The sequence below is a fragment of the Chaetodon trifascialis genome, chromosome 23, assembly GCF_039877785.1.
Source record: "Chaetodon trifascialis isolate fChaTrf1 chromosome 23, fChaTrf1.hap1, whole genome shotgun sequence".
In the NCBI taxonomy this organism is placed as follows: domain Eukaryota; kingdom Metazoa; phylum Chordata; class Actinopteri; order Chaetodontiformes; family Chaetodontidae; genus Chaetodon; species Chaetodon trifascialis.
This window is the reverse complement of record NC_092078.1, coordinates 4,462,252-4,481,313: the sequence shown is the minus strand read 5'-3', so window position 1 is coordinate 4,481,313 and position 19,062 is coordinate 4,462,252. Positions and strand designations below refer to the sequence as shown.

Genomic DNA, 19,062 nt, shown 5'->3' with positions numbered 1-19,062 from the left:
TTCTTTAAAAAAAGCGACACTTTATGCAGCAAATATGGCGCAGATTTAATCAAATTTCCAGAAACTCTGCAAGAGGAAATGCAGCCCAACAGGAAGTTGGCCAGCCTGCAGAATTCTGGGTTTTGGGTAAGTTTACCAATTCCAGGTCCAACAGGCACTAAGTTTAAAGCCATCTTACCCATGGGGGCGTAATGTGGGAGGTTCATGTCACCTCCTTAAGTTCTAACAAGGACGAGACGCCTCACTGCTGTACCTCGCATGATGAGGACAGACAGCGTCACCTGTCTCACCTGTGTGGCTCAGCGTGCATCGACACAGCAGGAGCAGCAGCTGCAGTGACCATAATGATTATGATAACAGCAGGAAATGCATCAGGGGGAGTGTAGTGAAGAGAGCTGGTGCAACAAAGACTGAACACACACACACACACACACACACACACACACACACACACACACACACACACACAGAGTGTAGTCTTTACATCGAGTGTCATTAGCAGATGTGTTTTTTCTATGCTGCTGACTGTTGCTCTTCATGCGGTGCTTCAAGTCAGGGGGTGTGACAGCCAGTGGACACACACACACAAAATCAGACACATGAATGCACACACGTATACACATGCACTCACTCTCACACACACGCACGCACGCACGCACGCACGCACGCACGCACGCACGCACGCATCTGATTTTGAGCTGCAGCCAAAAAGAATTTAAACTAAATCATAAAAAAATCATCTGATTTCTCAGGACAGCACTATTGCAAAAGCAACATGTTTGTGTGTGTGTGTGTGTGTGTGTGTGTGTGTGTGTGTGTGTGTGTGTGTGTGTGTTGTGGTGGCTGTCTTGCTTCCTGTTGAAGAGGTTTCAAGAGAGAAGCTGACAAAAACCAAGAGTGAGCCTATTTTTGGCCACAGCGACAGAGAAAGATGAAGACACAGAGGGGTTAGAAAGAAAAGGTGCACAGAGGCCGAAAACCAAACGAGGGAACGAGTTTCAAATAAAAATTAAAACGGGAAACTGCGAAAAAAGACATGCAAAGAAGAAGAGAAGCTGGAGTGTGGCCCTGATAGGACAAAAAGGAGCGACAGCAGCAGAGGAAACGGCGAAGCCTCAGCGTCGCATTGATAGACACAATGTGCACGACATGAGCACGAACGCATCTCAAATAAAGTTGTCACATTTTTGCATATTTCTCAGCTGACTGTGTCAGATAGGTATTTTAATGGCATGTCCTTCCTGTTTTCTCTGACATAAAGCTGCACCGATGGTCCGTAAAAGTCAGAAACAGGCGAGTTCCTACAGAAACAGCAGTGCTGTCGCGTCGAGGCGGGAGAGCTTCAGCGGAGCATTTTCAGCGTCACATTACCCCATTTTGCAATCAAATAACGTTGAACCAATGTAATTGCCAAAACAAAGGAACAGAGCCAACGAAAATAGGCTGCTTGTTGTTGGAAACAGCAGGAAAAGGCTCACATTGACTGCAAATCAGCTATTAGATGATGCATTTGCTCTGGAAGAGCAGCACCATTTTCCCTCCTTTGTGCCATTAATGCGCTGGCTCACAATGTGAAATCAGGTTCCCGCTCGTTTCAAGAAAGCGCTTTCAAAGGCCGGACTTCACCTGTGACCTGGTTTAAAAATAGTTCTCATTTACTGTTTTCAACGATGAGGCAAAGACCAGGATATTCTCAAGCTCTGTAACACACTCAAAATGCCCGTTCAGAGTCATTTACATTGCTCAAATCCACCAAAACGAGGAACCACGAGGAGCTTTTATACGTACAGTACAGTGAAAAATGCAAGAATTGACTGAATAATGATGGATAAAGTGTCTTGTTAAGCATCTGCGGTGGGGAGGAGTTGAGTTGGATAATGGTGTAACATTAGCTATTGTTATAAATCTATAGTGATGGATTTAAAGTGACAGCACCGCAGCACTGAGCGTTTGTAGCTAGCTTTATCCACAGGACAATAAAAGCCACTCACCCTAGCAAAAACAAAACGACAGTCACCCCGAACGAATGAGCAGGTAGCAGAAATCAGTCTCATAATTTCATCTAAACTCGCCCAGTAAGAACTTTCCTCCAATTTGTCCATTGCGGTTTTCACTTCCTGCCCTCCATTTGAATTTAACGCCACATGACTGCAAACAACCTATTTCCAGGTCTTGCAAATCAACTTGCAAATGTAACACAAGCGTGAACAAGATTTCCAGAAAATCTGCTAAAGAAAAGGCAAAGTAATGCACATTTCCATCCGCTATCTCTGCGCTAATATCGGGTGCTGGGTGCATCGTGATAAACAGCCGGCGAGGCTAATTCTCCAGTCGGGTGCGTTAAAGCATTTACTGCCTCAAACGGTGGTAAACATTAAAGAAAACATGCATAAGTAAGACATTTGGTTTCTTTTCATGTATTTCCTAATGTAACAGCATGGGTTAACTTTGAGAAAATGTACCTTACAAACTGCCGTTTTAGCTAACGTGAACCGGCCGAGCGGACGCCATCGCTCTCTGACGTGAATCTGTCCAGATCCATGAGACAAACACGGCAGAGCTCGTGCTTTCTGTTGTCAGCTTCCATTAGGCAGCCGACAGCAGAGAGAGCGAGACGAGGACGTGATAAACAGCACATGCCTGTGGACACGCACACACACAAACACACACCTTCCGCTGATTGATAGCACACGTTAGCACATTAGCAGCTCGACGCGCAAACACACACAGCGCACAGACGAAGACAAATGCACACCTGTCAAGACTGAAACGTGTTCGCTCATTAGCGATAACACAAACACACACGCAGCTGCTGCTGATTGAGAGCGCAAATAAGTTCATTAGCGACTAAAGACACACACACACACACACACACACACACACACACACACACACACACACACACACACACAGAGACTAGAGATATTGTCGTCTCCTCATCATTAGCACATTTCCAAAGTGAGTGTCACTATGTTAGACACAGCTGCTGGAGATAACTCATCAACTTTGTCTCACACACACACTTACGCACACACACTTCCCTTAATGGCCTCTCGCAGACTGAAGTCTAATGGTGGTTTAGACTTTATAGCCACGGGCGGGAGGAGGAATGACGGGGCAAGATGGAGAGGAAAAAGACAGGGAGGTTCAGGCTGGAGGACTGAAGGGAAAAGGAGAGGCTCTGAGACGGCGGCAGAGCGATGGGGAGATGGAGTGAGATCAATACGACGATGTAAACTCACTTCACCCACCTTTTAGAGGCTGATATCAATCTCTGTGGCGTTCATGGTCCACATTCATAATTGTAAAAGAAACAAATCATGGGTGACTTTTGAGGTGAGACCCTTTAAAGCTCCACAGATGCATCGACCTGACGGGACACAAAATGCTTTCATTAAAGTTTCATTAAAGCATCTTCGAAGGCTGAAGTTTCACATATTCACGATCTTCTGCAAACGTTGATACCGTGAATAGATGAAAAACATAGATTAATCTATAATTTGTAACCAGCAACAAAGCTCTCAGAGGGGAATCCAATAGAGAAGAGGTCGAGAAAACTTACTGAGCACACGTCTGAAACAACGGCGGACTACTGGTTAGCTTACTGCTCGCTGCTAGCTCGTGAGCCAGCTAGGTGTTTGTGTCGATGTAGACTTTATCGCCTGAAATGATTGAGAGTTTGAAATTGTTTCCACATTCCCGTACGTACAGAGTTTAAAATCAAAAACGCTGAAAGAAAAACTCACATATTTTTCAAACTGGCTCTCATTTTCATAGCAGAGTATATGCTAACTTTTAGCTAGCTATTTCTATTAGCTGGCAAGTGCCGTATACTGCAATGCAGTTAGCTGTAACAGCTAATGAAGCCTAATTTCTGTGCTTATTTTTGCTCAAACTCAAAGTTTGAAATGGAAAATTTAAGTTATTTGGTTATTGGTTATTGGAAAGCTTACGAGCTGCTTGCTACGATATATGTTGTGTTGTTGCTTTTCAGTTTTCTACAACAGAGGTAACGAGAGTAAAGTTAGCACGACCCCGAGTCCGAACGGGAACGATCACCTGAAAATACCCGAATTCAACAACTCACAACTGAGAAAACGTCATCTGCTGTTGAAGCTGAAACCTCTGACACAAGCGAGGAAACGTCAGCAGTATTTTGGGAGTTTTTTTTTAGCATCTTTCACTGACTGAATCAGTCACAAACGATCTAAAAAAGCACCCATATCTAAGTACTGAAACACAGTATTTCCTCTGCAAAAGTACAAGCTTTTTTTCCACGTACTGTCTGGTCTGATGGATATTGATTCATTTGTAATTAAGGACGTTAGACTGGTCGTAAAAGTGAGCGGAGGGAAGACAGTGCATCATAAAAAAGGACAAAAAGAGAGAGACTTTTACTACAGAGACGAGGAAATATGAGAGCTATCAGACAGATGAAGGGAGAACAGGATGAAAGGGGAGAAAGGGAGGACGGGATGATGAACAAGGGAGGTCAGAGAGGAGAGAGACGATGTAGAGATCAAGGCCGGAGGAATAAAGCACAACCAGGTGGCAGCAATGAAAGAGGAATCGAAATAAGGCGGGACACAAAAGATAAACAGTGAAAAGAGGATGAAAAAGAAGAGACAGGAAGTGAAGTGAGGTGTGAAATCGTGCCACAAAAAAAGGTTTCCTCTTTTTTTAAATTTAACATGAAGCCTCCCAAAAAAGGACAAAGTGAGTGACTTCAGTCACTTTCACGCTTTCCTGCGGTTTGCTTTCATATTTTTGGGCAAATTTCACATCCATTATTTGAACAATGGATCCAGTGATATCTGCCGTTTCCAGCTGGAGTTTGTCATCTACATTTGCACTTTAGTCTTTGGAAATGTATGAAAAAGTCAAGATTCAATCTAAAACGTCACATATTATAGTGAGGATAAACAGTAACATGTCTGAGGAAATGTTTCAAAATCGAGTTTTTAAGAAACTGTCGGTCAGTTTGTTCGAGGAAACATACTTTCTTCATGTTGAACTGAGCTTTTTAAGGACTTCCTTCTTTCCTTGAGTGTTCAGTGGTGTGTTCGAGGACTTCCTGCTTTTCTTGAGTGCGTTAAGAGATCCCTGGTTGGACAGTATGGCGTCTCGGGGGACAATGAGGTCAAATCAATAGAAACTGAGTTGGAAGGCTCCAGTTAGCAAACGCTGGTACAGACCAACTCAGTGTTTAGGCTGTGTGTGTGTGTGTGTGTGTGTGTGTGTGTGTGTGTGTGTGAATGCGCATGGTTGAATACACTCATGCGTGTATGATTAACAGCCTGCTAATTTCATTAAAGTAAATCAATAATACATGCTGTGTCCATTTTGGCAAGTTAGCCACTTTGCTATAGATTAGCTATAAAATACATCCGTGACACTGGTTATTACTGTAACTGGGGCTGCTCTGAAGGTCAATACAGGCCAATATTAATGACAACCCCGATCCCAAAAAAATCCATTCACTGCCATACATTTATCTACACAAATGCTTCCTAATGACTGCAGTTTTTAACTATACTTCCATTTCCATCCTTTATTTTAAATCACGTACATTAAAATTTTTAAATATTCTGTCCTTTAGTCTTAAATTAGAGCTTAATCTGGGAAAATTGACAAAAAAAAGTCTAATTTTATACTGTTTCACCCAATACCTTCATGATTTGACAATGACATTTAAGTTTATAAGAGTTCCCATTCAAGTTCAGTGCGAATTTTTAAGAATTTTGAGGAAAAATCAGCAAAAAAACGTGAATTAATGTGCGTTTACATCCTCAACGATTATGCAATTATCAGGGGGTGAACTTCTGCACCTTGTCCAAGCCTGAAAACTGTATTTTTTAAAACATTCAGTGCTTCAACGCAGATTTTGCTGGATGGAAAACCACCTATTAACACCGTGAATCTAAAATTGTTTGCTTTTACTGCTGATGAAGACGAGCAGCCGCTCCAGATGGACAATAACGAATAAGACTATGTCTGACACATGAAAGGCAGCTGTGTGACCTGGCTTGGTTTCGGACGGCGTTATCAACAGCACGGCAAATAAAGCCACCCTTAACGATTTAAAACATGTCTAAAAAGGGGCTTCTCAAATATTCCACACGGTAGAAAACGTTTGTTCGGCCTGAACAATGTGTTTTATGCAACCTTTGTACCAGCCACTGAGCAACGCGTCTTAAACAGTCGGGCCGCCTCCTCGACAGCCCCGTCAACCTGTTGTGAGGGTAAATATGGTGATTAGAGGCTGCTGTTTGCTGGGTGGATTTCTTATATAACTCAGCCTCCATCTCTCTCTCTCTCTCCCTCTTCCACTTACTAATTTTCTCCCTTTTGTCTATCTCCATCCCTCTCTCCCCTCGTCTCTTCCCTCTCAGTATTGACCCACACGCTACTGCAGCTGTATCACATCAAGCCGAGGGCATAAATCAAAGCGCCCAGTGCACAACGCTGGCCATCCCACACGCTCACGCACTCTCCTCAAGCCATTTCTGTTTACCGTCCCACACACACACACACACATCTATAACTCGTCCTCATCTCTATTGCAGTCAACACCCACACAGATTTCAGCACTGGGAGCGAGATGCAGATAAAAAAGAACAAATATAGCGGGGGTTTGATTCCAGAGCGGCATGCAGGAAATCCACAGGAACTGAGTTTTTAACCGCAAAAAAAAAAAAGTGTTACCTGTTGGTCAGCACTCAAAGCGCCAGAAATACGACTGGTTATATAATCTGAAGCAGTGCTGCTATTTCAGAAGAAAAGTTATCGATCGCTCACGTCTAAAAAAAGACATCAAGGTGCCGATGATCCATTAACAGTAAAATAACGTAAAAACAGAGTGATGAGGAACAGGGAGAACAACAAGATGGCCGAGTTCGATGAAGAAGAGGATGCTGAGTACCTAAATGTAAAAAATCAAATTAAAAAGTTAGAGCAAGAAAGGACACCAGAGGAGGAAGAAGAGGTGCGATGGAAACAACATGAAGGAGAACGTGCACGTCGATTAGAGCTCGCGTGATTGGCCGTTTTGAAGTCGGGGCGGCGGGCGACAAACACACACACGTAAATCACAAAACACACACAGCTCACAAAACACACACAGTTCACAGGAGCTGTTTGCTCTTCCGCCTCATTCTCTCCCCGAGTCGCCGTTGTTTTCCGCACAGCAAATGAGAGCGAGGCAAACAGGAGGAGGAGGAGGAGGAGGAGAGGATGGAAAAAGGAGGAAGAAGAAAGAGTGTGAAAGCTTATGTAACTCAGCCTGGAGAGACAGAGAAAAACAAAAAGACGGCAGGAAAATCAGAGGAAGTCACAGGTCACTGATTAGAGGAGATTCATATGTAACTTTGTCCGTAACTTTACGTTTCGTACGTAACTGAACGCTTTTCACTGCCAGTCTTTAAAATGACCGAGTGTGATGCTAAGCTACCTCAGGTTAGCTTAGCGTGAGTTTTGTGTGTGTGAACTGCTGCTGAAACACTTCAATTTCCCTTCCAGGATCAATAAAGTACTTCTTTTTCCTCCTTTCCACCATCTTCTCACTGTCTTTTAACAAGCTAAGTATCAGTTAGCAAGCTAACAATCAGTTAGCAAGTTCGCTAGCTTGCTGTCAGTTATAAATGCTACTAGAGAGATTTTTTTCCCTGGTCTTTGGTTGCTCTTATTGAATTAAACAATCCTTAGAACGAAACACCAAATTGGAGTAAACTACACAGCAGACTTGCAGAGAAAATCGAAGCTAAGAGGTCTTTTGACTGGCTAGCACATGTTCCCAGTTGGCAAGCATGTTAGCGGTTAGCTAGTTTACCAAAGACAAAGCTTGAAGCAGGTGGAAAATTCAGGTCCGGAGCATCTTACGTCTTTGTTTTTACAGTTTTACATTGTCAGTCGTGGATAAAGCCATTAACACATAATTATTACTTTAAAAAAAAAACTGCAAATTATGTATCAAAAGAGCTTCGTACACTTAAATCAAAGGTGTCTCATACACTTTAGCATTTACATACATAATTTTAGCGAATCATTTAAGTGTTGTCCAGATAACAAAGCTCTCAGTAAGTCCTCCATGGACAGAAGTGAAGACGTCTCACTGACACAAAGTCCTCTGAAGTCCCCTGCTGTAAATGTCAGACATTTAACGTGGAAATCCCTTTTCTTAATTTATGGTATTTGTCCTGAAATGGACCACAGTGAACAAACTTTCTCCTCACATGGCGGCTTTCATGATCTGCTGCATCACCGTATTGATCACCTATGCTGGACTGTGAATTATGCCGTCCTCCGCTACAATAAAGCCTCACATATCTGGATATAATGTATGCTATTGATCGGCTGTATGTGTTATGTGTTCAGTGGATTTATGGCAATGGGCACAGACACACATGGACTTGGACTTCTAACCTTATGAGGACTTCTGGTTCACTAAAGTTAGACTATAAACTATTCCAATACATAAACTATAATAATAAAATGTTGTTAGCGTTATTGGGCATTTTGCCTTTAAGTGACACATCAGCAGAGGCAGGAAGTGTGAGGACAGGGAGGATGTAACATGCAACACTGACTTGAACGGGGGGCAATGTGGTTTACGAGGTACACGTCTTAACACCTCGCAGCTCGCGCCCGTCTTTATCTAACGAATGAAACACGAGGGCTATTTGTGTCTCGTTTCCTCTGCACGGTGGGTTGGGTTCACTTCTTGTAATCTCTGCACAGACAGGCTGGTGCAAGACTGAAAGAGGCCGTTAAAAAAAGGACAGCCGTGCACAGTTTCAGACCTCGGGCCAAAAGCTTCGACAGATTCAAGACAAGAACACACACGTTAAATCCAGTCCTGCGTCTACAGGCTGTGTTTTAGAAAGTCAGGCAATTAGCAAACCTCCAAGGTCAAAGTCACTTTCATGACAGCAGCAGCATTTACAGCGCGAGCATTTACCCATGAACCTGGCAGGATGGGGGTGTGAGTTTTGGGTGAAGGCTCAACATGACACAGCAAAAAAAAAACAAAAAAACAAAACTGCACTTTAAACCCCTTCAGTCTGAAATCACGGCTATTATTCTCAAATCTCATAGAATTAACAGCAAGGAGTGACTTCAGTGAGTCTTTCCGGCTTCTGGTGAGATAAATTTCGCTTTACTGGAGCCCCGGTATCAAAAAGCTCATCTCCAAACCAAAGATATTTAATTACAGCCGACACGGACGTCCCCCAGTCTTTCAAGGTCCCTCTATCGCTGCATCTGTACAATTATTTAGGGAGTTGTGGATGAGCAGCTGAATTAATCTAATGGCGTCAGGATGTCAAGTCACAGTTGAGGAGAATTAGCACCTCCTCGACAAGTGCGCCAGCAGACTGCTGCTCCAACGAGTACGGTAACAGGCGGGGGACAAAACGAAGGGAGGCCACGCTTAACATGCGACGAAGAGGCTGTAAACAAAACGCACACACACACACACACACCGGTAAACAAATGCTCTCACCCACATGTACAAAAGCAAACAGGGATACACGAACACGCTAATCCGCTCAGGCCATTGTTGGGCATAATCCCGGAGTCGATGACTAGCTTAATCTAAATCACGTGACCGTAGGTGCACACAGTCTAATCGACACACACGCAGAAACATGAACACACAAAGAACTAATCTGAGAAATTTGATTGACAGCTGCTGAATCCAAGATCCCGAGCCGCCGCAGGCTGCAGCTTCTTACGGCCAATAGGGAGGGAGCTGCACGATGACATCACTGCAGAAGAGGTCAGAAATATGTTGTATGGCGCTGGTGTGAACTCTACTCATCGCTTTTCAACTTCAGCGCCAAATTCAGGCCAGGAAAAAGTTTTTTGACAAAAAAATCACATTTTTTTCATATATTTACTTAATACAGACATAGACAAAACCACATGTGACACACACACCAAATAAAAGGTAAACATATCACGTTGTGGTTGTGGTGTTCACCTATAATTATCTCCCCCCATCAACCAAATGCCATGCTGCCCGTGGTGTTCTCACGTCCTTATATGGGCGTGCGCATCGCCCTCAACACCACATTACGGCGAGATTAGCCAATCAATACCAGACTGATATCCTAAACCGTGATCTGCTCCAGGAACAAACATGGCATTACGGGCTGCTGTCCCCATGACGACAGGGGTTGACGGGTATCCTGTGATATTGGATTTCAACACGACGACACATGCATGATAATCATCGCACAGTCGTGTCAAATCTGTGTTTGTGCATTGAAAATAATGCATTTCTCATTGTGGATATTAGCTCATCAATAGCTAATGAGGCACACCGAGTGTGTGTGTGTGTGTGTGTGTGTGTGTGTGTGTGTGTGTGTGTGTGTGTGTGTGTGTGTTTGCCAGTAAGAGGCCAATATCAAACAATCAATACCTTCCTGTAAAACGCAGTCCGAGGGCCAACACGCAGCCATCAGCCGTCCACTGAGAGACTGTGCAATCATGTGAGATCGGCTATCAGAGATTTTAACACAACTCGTCATCACAGCGGCGGTAAGAGGCAGATTGCACCGCCAGGCCTGAACAGGAAGTCAGCTGACCTTCACAAACACAGACGAGGGTCGGATAAGGTCGAAGGTCGGACTTAAAGGTTAATAAAGTTAGACAGGAAAGAGGCGATCTGACAGAGACGAGGCAGCGAAAGACCCTTCAGTGGGCTGAGCGATGCAGCGAGCGCCCCTCAAATGACTTCCACGCACACACATCCACTCCTCTGCGAGGCGTTTAAATGTTTATAATTCCTCCTAAATAAATGAGCAGCTCCAGTGTTTAATCAGGCTTCCCGGCGCGACCCTGACGAAAACTTCCACGACTTTCCTCTAAATTCAGAGCACTTCCACGAAGCTAAATATTTCATCCCTCCCCGCTTCGCTAATGTTGCTTTTTACCTTGGCGGAGTCCTGTTTTAATATGTATAAAGTCAAAAAATTAAAAAAAAACTCTCAAAAGGGGGTTCAAAAACGTCCAGCTGAAAACCAACATCTGAACCACCAGACGACAAGAGGCGAAGCTGTAAAATAAAATTCTCTGATGTTTCCTGATTGGATGGTAATCCAGAAGCCCCGGGAAGCCTGTTTGATGGATGAAACACTGCAGAGGCTCCACACACACACACACACACACACACACACACACACACACACACACACACGCACACACACTTTACCTTGGCCCTTATCTGTCCCGAGGTCGACACTTTACGGATCAACTTGTGCGACGTCTCCTCTTGCTCCCCGTCGCTGTCTGAGGACTCCTCTCCAGCTTCTCCAGCCTGGAAGGAGAGGAAGGATGACAGGTACGACTAATGTACAGTAACAGGAGCCTTTCAAGCACAGATTTACTTCATTATACCGCCTAGACCTGATGTGAGAGGACATCACAAACCAAACTCAAGCCCTGTCATTGATTTCAGAGAAATTCAGCCTGCTGTTCACAGCCACTTCACTGCTTTTAGACCATATACCAGCACCAACTGGGTCAAATTCGCTCGAAGCGCACAGAAAAAAGCCAAAGACGAACACGTGGATCGGTCCATGAAATGATTTTGTTGCGCAGAAACAACGAATAACTCCTTCAGATCTGCGGTGTGAGATTTTACCTTCGATAAGCCTCAGCGAAACGACTTCAAAGCAGAGCCGAAGCTGCGATGTGAGACATTCTGGGCTCAAAACCTCAAGCAAATATCTCAGAAGAGACCTTAAAATGTTCTAGTAATCTTGATATTTTTACATCATTTTAATTGTTTTGGCGGCATGGCGGTCTAAAAGCTGATTATTGAGGGATAAATTAAGATAGCGGTTAATTGTTCTAATGATTGGTGCGTTTCTTCCTTTCTTCTGCGTCCTCTGTGTCTCTTTACACTGTGCATGCTGCCCCAAAAATACCAAGGACTTGACCCCCCGAGTCATCAGCGGTAGCTTGAGGCCTTCAGAGTCCTCCGTGGATCATTTCTGGGAAATCAACTTGGTTCCTCAGCCTTTAAAATTAACGTAAATCGGGAACCACTGAATGTCTGGAATCAGCTTCTCGGTCATTTTGCTCTTGCAGGTCACTTCTAACAGTCTGACCACCAAAGATGCCTTTTTTTAGACACTCACTCGCGACTCGTTGCTCTGGAAGTGAATGAATCTCTCTTGACCTGTTCGGTCTCGCACTGTAAACACACGAGTGACGCGTTTACTCACCGCTTCCTGTGCGCTGAGGAGATCTGACTGCTTACTTTGATAAACTTTGCCCCATTTGTGGTGAAGATTCAATGTCTAACGTTAAGATGTTGTGAAATTTTGCTATTTTGCAGCTGAAATCCACGAGGCCTGTGCAGTATGTCTTATTTCCCCTGCAGGATGAGTAAGAGTTGACTTTCTGTGTGCAGGAGCAGCCGAGTGCGGGGCTGCAAAACCAGTCTTGCAATTAACATGCACGTGTAAAGGAAATCTGGGGAGTCAGGAGTCTGCGTTTATGTAGCAGTGAAACCTGTGCACACGATTCAGGCAAACACAGTAAATCTCCTCTTTCCCTGCTGCAGCTCCACTTTGCCAAACAGCCATATTTTACATTGACTTTGCAGCTTTAAAAGCAGGCTGAACAGTACTTACAATATGAGTCCTCTCAGAGTCCGCCTGGGGTGACCCCAGCGACTCGCCGTGCTCTGCCACATACAGGACGTTAGGGTTCAGCTTGGAAGCCATGACGAGCTCACGGGCGAACGCAGAGGACGGAGGGAGCGGGAGGACGCCGGCGCGGTGGACGCGGAGCTGGACGCGAAGTTTGCCAGGTGTGTGTGTGGGATAGGGGGGGATAAAAGAGGAGGAGAAGAAGAGGAGAGAGCGGAGTTTGGCGAGGTGAAAGCTTGGCTAGGAGGAGGAAAGAGAGGAGAGGATGACGAATGGGACAGCAGGCTCCGGGACGCCACACTCGTCCTCTTGCCGATCTCTCTATCCGGGGCCAACTCTGGAAAAGATGGAGGAATGAATTATTGATTAGGAGAGAAAAGAGGAGGGGGGGTGGTTGGCAGCTCCCTTGCTGGAAGTTAAGGAACATATAAACAAACTGTCTTCCCCAACTCCCTCTTCTTCTGCTATTATTAATTATTCCTCTTCCTCCTCCATGGCACTCTTTCCGTTAGAGACAATGACGGCCACTTCTCCTTCTCGGTTCCTCCTCACTTACTCCTGCGCTTGTGAGAAAACACTCAGGTTTTTACAGTTTAAAGGCCTGCGTGTTTAAAACGAGCAGCCCTTTGGGCACGGTCAAGACCACCGTGACGATGAGGATGATGAAGATGAACGATGGGCATGAAAGGCAAATACATGATGGGGGGATGATGGGATTGATCCTATGGCTCACTACAGGAAGCGCGCCCTGCATTACACATGCAATAACATCTGATACGGGCGCGCTTGCGTGCTTTCATTTCGTTAACGCACGCGCCCCCGCACGTGGAACAGCCGCTGAGTCTCATGCATTTGATCCGGCGTGTTTTAGCATGCAGCGGCATTAACACACACACATACACATGTATAAATGAGTGTGTGTACAACCTGTGTGTGTGCAGGTGGGCGCGCTCGTGTGTGTGTGTGTGTGTGTGTGTGTGTGTGTGTGTGTGTGTGTGTGTGTGTGTGTGTGTGTGTGTGTGTGTGTGTTGCGTGCGTTTCCTTGATTGCGATGTGGACACAAAAACCTGCCTGCATCCCACTTCACTCCCCGATGACAGCAAACTTGAAAACACTCCTGTTTAAAGCAGGCCAAATTTAAAAATACTAACACCTGTGCGTGCACACGTTGGTTTTCTGTGTGTTTTGTGGTGTTTTTGTGGCTTTCGGGTGTGAAAAAAATGAATAAGAAAGAAAAAACGGATGCACAACAGGCTGTCGTGCGCCTCAGCCAGCTTGATCATTCATTCCGTCCGTATCGCCGTTTAGTGTAGGAGCTCTCGGCGGCAAAATAAAGATCAATATTCAATTTAACTCCCGCATATTCGTCAAATGGGCTCAGTCGGCTCAGCTGTCATAAGCGCGAACACATAAATCAGCGACCTGGACGGCCACCGTTACCGCGCGGCCACCTCCTCCGCACAAATAAACCCCCTCTGTGCTCTCATGTGTCGATAAAATATGGATATTATTTACCTTCGCCCGTTAACGTCTCCCTCCTTCTCCTCCGGCGGGGGTTAATCAGCGGCGGTGTCTCCCGCTCCTGCTGCCCGGCCTGGGTCGCTCGTCAGCCGGCGTTGGGTGCTCGCGGGCGGCCGGCGGTCAGCAGCAGCGGCGTGCGGGTCTCTCTGGTGGTGCTCGCCTTGCAGAGAGAGACGCGGTCATACGCATAGCGTCGGAGCGGATCTGAATCAGGTAGGAAGAGGAGGGAGGGAGGGAGGGGGAGGAGGAAGAGGAGGGAGCAGGGGGCGAGGAGATACAGAGAGAGAGAGAGAGAGAGAGAGAGAGAGAGAGAGAGAGAGAGAGAGAGAGAGAGAGAGAGAGATTTGAAAGCGGCCGTGATGAGTCGCCTCGAATCGCTGTTCCGAGGTTAAACTGAGAGCAAACAACGCGCGCGCACACACGCATTCGCGCGCAGAAGAGAGCGCGAGGGAGACCGAGGCTAATGTACACACGAGACAGAAACACGAGGCTAATTATCAACCAGATGCTAACAAATATAAACGGTTGAGTGAGCAGAGCGAAAAAAGTAAAAGTTCGGTCGTTTTTTTCCATTAAATTTTGCTCCTCTGAGTGCTTAACAACATTAAAGCGCTTCAAAATAGTTGATTATGGAGTTACAGCAATGCTAAGCATCAGTTAAAATGAAGAGTTAAAATCGATTAATGTCACATTCAGGTGTTTTTTCATTGAAGCGCTATGTAGAAAAATGCTGTTGTAAAAGCTCTGGTGGTCTACCGGGTCGTACCCATGGGTGGAAAAAGTGAATCCAAACGATGATTTTTAATTTGTCACATGGACAGACCAAGATGCTGTCTTTGTGGCCAAAGCTAACATAAAGATAGGACTGTAATTGAACTTTGTTTTTTTGGTGTATAGATGTATTTTTTGCTGATCAAATCACTTACTTTATATATTCTGCATATATAAGGATAGACATACTTTTTTGGAGGAATTTAAATGGTTTTTGGCTGAATGTGGCATTTGCTGATGTGCTAAATTACGCTAATTATATCGCTGTTTGATTGAGTCAATGCAGCGTAGATGTTAAAATCTGCATTTCTTTCTCAGGACTTTGGCTTAAAACTCGAATCAGGCATTTAATCAAGTGTAGTTGGTGGCCACCAAGAGATGAATCTTAAGGGTCATATGATGTTTAAAGGCACAGCTAAGGGGTCTCTCAATCAAAACAATAACAAGCTGCATGGGATCATGGGAGTTGTTGTCTTGATCGTTAAACCACCATTGCCAATGAAAATCTGATGTAACCCAGGCAGAAATCATGTTTACAGAGGAGGTATTAAAGATTTTTGACATTACTAGCCTACATTAGCTAGCTAGCTCAGGTCTTTCCTGAACCTCTTAAGTATCATCATCATCTCCCCAGAAGTTATAGCAACTAAAAGTTATATTGTGCCATTGAGGGACAACCAAATGAAACACACCTTTACCTTGAATAAAATTATGGATTCCTCCAAGTTTGAACTGAAATATTTGGAAAACTTACACACAACTACTCTGTATGCCTTTTGCTATTTCTTGTGAAATACTGGGTACTTCTATGTCCTCGGGGGTCTTAAAACCACACAAACGAAACAAACTCAGAAGAAGAAATTGCTCTTCGGTTGCCCAGCTCACCACCTATTTCTACATCGAGGCCATAACCTGTGGCGCAGGGTCACGAGTAGATTTGTTTGAAGGGATCAGAGGCCAAGATAGCTTTTAGATTAATTAAACATCTTGGACCATGCTGGGAAGTAGGTGGCTTTGGATTTTTGCATGAGAGGGATGCAAACTGCTGCTTGACTCAAATCTGGTGACATAATACTCATGCTGCAGGCAAAAACATCTATTTCACTCCAAATTCTGCACTTCTGCACTCTCGAGTCTTGATCTGCAGCCTGATTTGAGCTCGGATTTCAGCTCCCTGAGTGTGTTGTTGTTAAGGAAAGCCCACACCGAACAGAGAGACGGAGCTCCGCAAGGAAGGGAGAGAGACACCCGCTGTAATAAGGGAGAAAGAGAGAGAGAGCAACATGTGCACACTTAACACAGATACAGAAAGACAAACACACATGCACCAACGCAACACACACACTGGCACCGCTCAGTGCTGTAGTAATTTGTTTACAGTTGATTAAATATTCATGCTGAATTAGCTGTGAGCCTGCCAACAGTCACTTCATTTACACCAAGTGTGTGTGTGTGTGTGTGTGTGTGTGTGTGTGTGTGTGTGTGTGTGTCCTCCCCAACCTCCCTCCTCCACCTGCTTTTGTGTGTTTCATCAGGTTGTAACTGTCCGTCAGTGGCGAGGAAAAGGCAGACACGTGAACACACACCTGCCGGATCCCCCCCCCACCCACCCAAGCCAATCAGGTGATAGTGTTACTGTATTCAGCTCGTTCCTCTGGTTGCCCTTGGCAACGGCGGGAAGGAAGGACTGAAGGATGGAGCAGAGGAAGGGAGGAAGATGACCAAGGACGAAAATACATCTGAACAGAACGTAATTTGTGAAAACCGCAGCTTAAGGTTATTTTCTTTATTGATTTTTCTCGGGACACTGTCCATGAAATGTTAAAAAAAAAAAAAAAACGTGAGACATGCCAATCCCACTCCTCAAATTACTTGTTTTGTCCAGTGTTAAGTTAAATTTCAACCATTTCTTTATTAGATTAACCTTTTTGCAAGCTGGCTGAAATACCTGAGCAAGCACTAAATAAAGTGCTTGAATTGTTCTGCATTTCTTTTTCCTGAAAAATCACATTATTCCCCAAATCTGGAACGACAGATAAGGCTGTGTGATGAGGCAGAGGAGAGGAGGAGTAACAGGTGAAGCTCTCTCCATCACACACACCTCCTTCAAGCTCTTCCAGGGAGCTGCTAACAGGTTGTCAAATTTCCTCTCTTTGCCATCCAAGCGGTGCGCAGTGGGAGCAGCAGTCAGAGCTCTGCAATCAAAGAAAGCGATAACAAAGAGATAATTAACGGCTCCGTGTTACGTATCAAACTGAGGGCAAATTACGCCGCCGTCGTTATCATCATGCAAATACGAACATACTGCCGCACATCCTGTACTCATCTCTCACTAGCAGTTATCCTCATACCCCCGTATTTATCTCTGTAATAATGTGCAGCTAACACTTTGCTTCTGCTTTGCATTCACACACTTGTCATGACTGCTGTTTGCAGGGAAAATATTCATTATTCAGTAGTTCTGTAAATGCAACAGTATTACACATACAGCTTATTTTCTGCCCTGGTCCATCTCGACTCATTATGTCCGTATTTTGGAGTTTGGGCTTGCATGCTGCTTCAATGGCAGATGCACTCTCATTGGTCAATGGTTCGCTTTGACATGACAAGATTGATACCAGCCTCATGTCTGGACTGAAGCTAGCGTCAGCAGCTTGCTAGCTAGCTTAGCTTGGCATTAAGACTGTAAACAGGAGGAAGCAGCTAGCCTGGCTCCGTCCGAAAGTGACAAAATCAGCCTGTTAGCGCCTCTAAAGCTTAGTAATTAACACGTTTGTTGAATCTGTGCAAAACCAAAGTGAAAAACAGCAGTTCATCATTTCACAGCTAGTTATAAGCTGGACTATTTCTTGGCTCTGAACAGTTGCTAGGCAATCAGCGGCGTATCCAGGAAGCTACTGGTCATAGTTCGACACATAAACCTCTGTAAAACTACAAATTTTTGTGTTTACGAATTGGTTTTGGTACAAATTACACAAAGGAGATAGAACACCTTGATTATTGCACTTTAGAGGTGCTGTTAAGTGGAATATAGAAGCAGGCTAGCCGTTTCCCCCATCTCCAGTCTTTATGCCCAGCTAAGCTAAACAGCTACTGCTACATGTTTAGCATATTTACATAAGAGTAGTTTAGATATTTTAATCTGACTTTCTCCAAGAAACTTCCTTTAAGATGCAGTATTAAGATGCAATATTTTGACAAGATTGTGAATTATTTTTGTATGCACTAAGAGTAATTTCAGTCTTTGTGCCAAGCTAACATAGCTAGCTGCTAACGGTAGCTTCATATCGACAGCGATATCGATCTTCTCATCTAACTCCTAACAAGAGACTCAAAGTATCCTACTAGGTCTCCAGCTAAATAACCATCATCATCATCATCATCATCATCACCATCATCATCATTATAAAGTGCGTCATCAGGGAAGCCTGTCTGGTGTTATGAAACAAACTGGGCGACATAGGCCACATCGCAGATGGAAAATGCCTGAATCCCACTCTTAATCCCACTGCCATTCATGTTCTCACCACCCACCAGCAAGCCAGGCTCCTACACAGATACCTCTTCACACACACACACACACACACACACACACACACACACACAGTCTAAACCGGCATAAGGAATGGTTACATCAGATCTTAAAATAAACCTACACACAAATATTGCAAAATGAGTCATGTAAGAGCATTCACAGATGTCTGGTAGCAGCTATTTCTGTGCGGGGGAAAAATCCTCATATTCACACAGTCATTGCATAAGTTAATGTCTCTATTTTTACTGGTAAATCCCACTTTTTTAATCCCATTTTCTTATATGAATCAAAAGGACTTTCCCTTTTTGTGCACAGGCCGGAAATGACATATCCCAAAATAACATGGTTACTGCCCTTGAGCCCTTTTGTTTACAGTCATGATTCTGGTCTCTTCTGAGAGAAAACTCTCTGAGCCTCACTGCCAAGAAGACTTATGTGATATTGAAACCATTTTACAGAGGCATAAACACGGTAGAACGTAAGGTTTTTCCTTGCATATGCTTGTCTGTTATTGCTCTGGGTTTTCTAAAGCAATCACGCTGCAAAATAAGCAACTGTTGCACACAGGCTTTGTGC

The 19,062-nt window shown here is 44.5% G+C and overlaps 1 protein-coding gene across 1 annotated transcript in view; it reads right to left on the bottom strand.

Moving 5' to 3' along the window:
* LOC139351103 (diacylglycerol kinase delta) overlaps positions 1 to 14,421 on the bottom strand; it is a 65,738-nt gene extending 51,317 nt beyond the window's left edge. The window contains exons 1-3 of the mRNA XM_070992786.1: positions 14,175 to 14,421; positions 12,642 to 12,996; positions 11,213 to 11,317 (exon numbers count right to left, since the gene is read on the bottom strand). Of these exons, the coding sequence (XP_070848887.1) occupies positions 11,213 to 11,317; positions 12,642 to 12,734 (198 nt within the window). The 5' untranslated portion in view covers positions 12,735 to 12,996; positions 14,175 to 14,421. The remainder of the gene's footprint in view (positions 1 to 11,212; positions 11,318 to 12,641; positions 12,997 to 14,174) is intronic.
* Between the last annotated feature and the right edge of the window lie 4,641 nt (positions 14,422 to 19,062).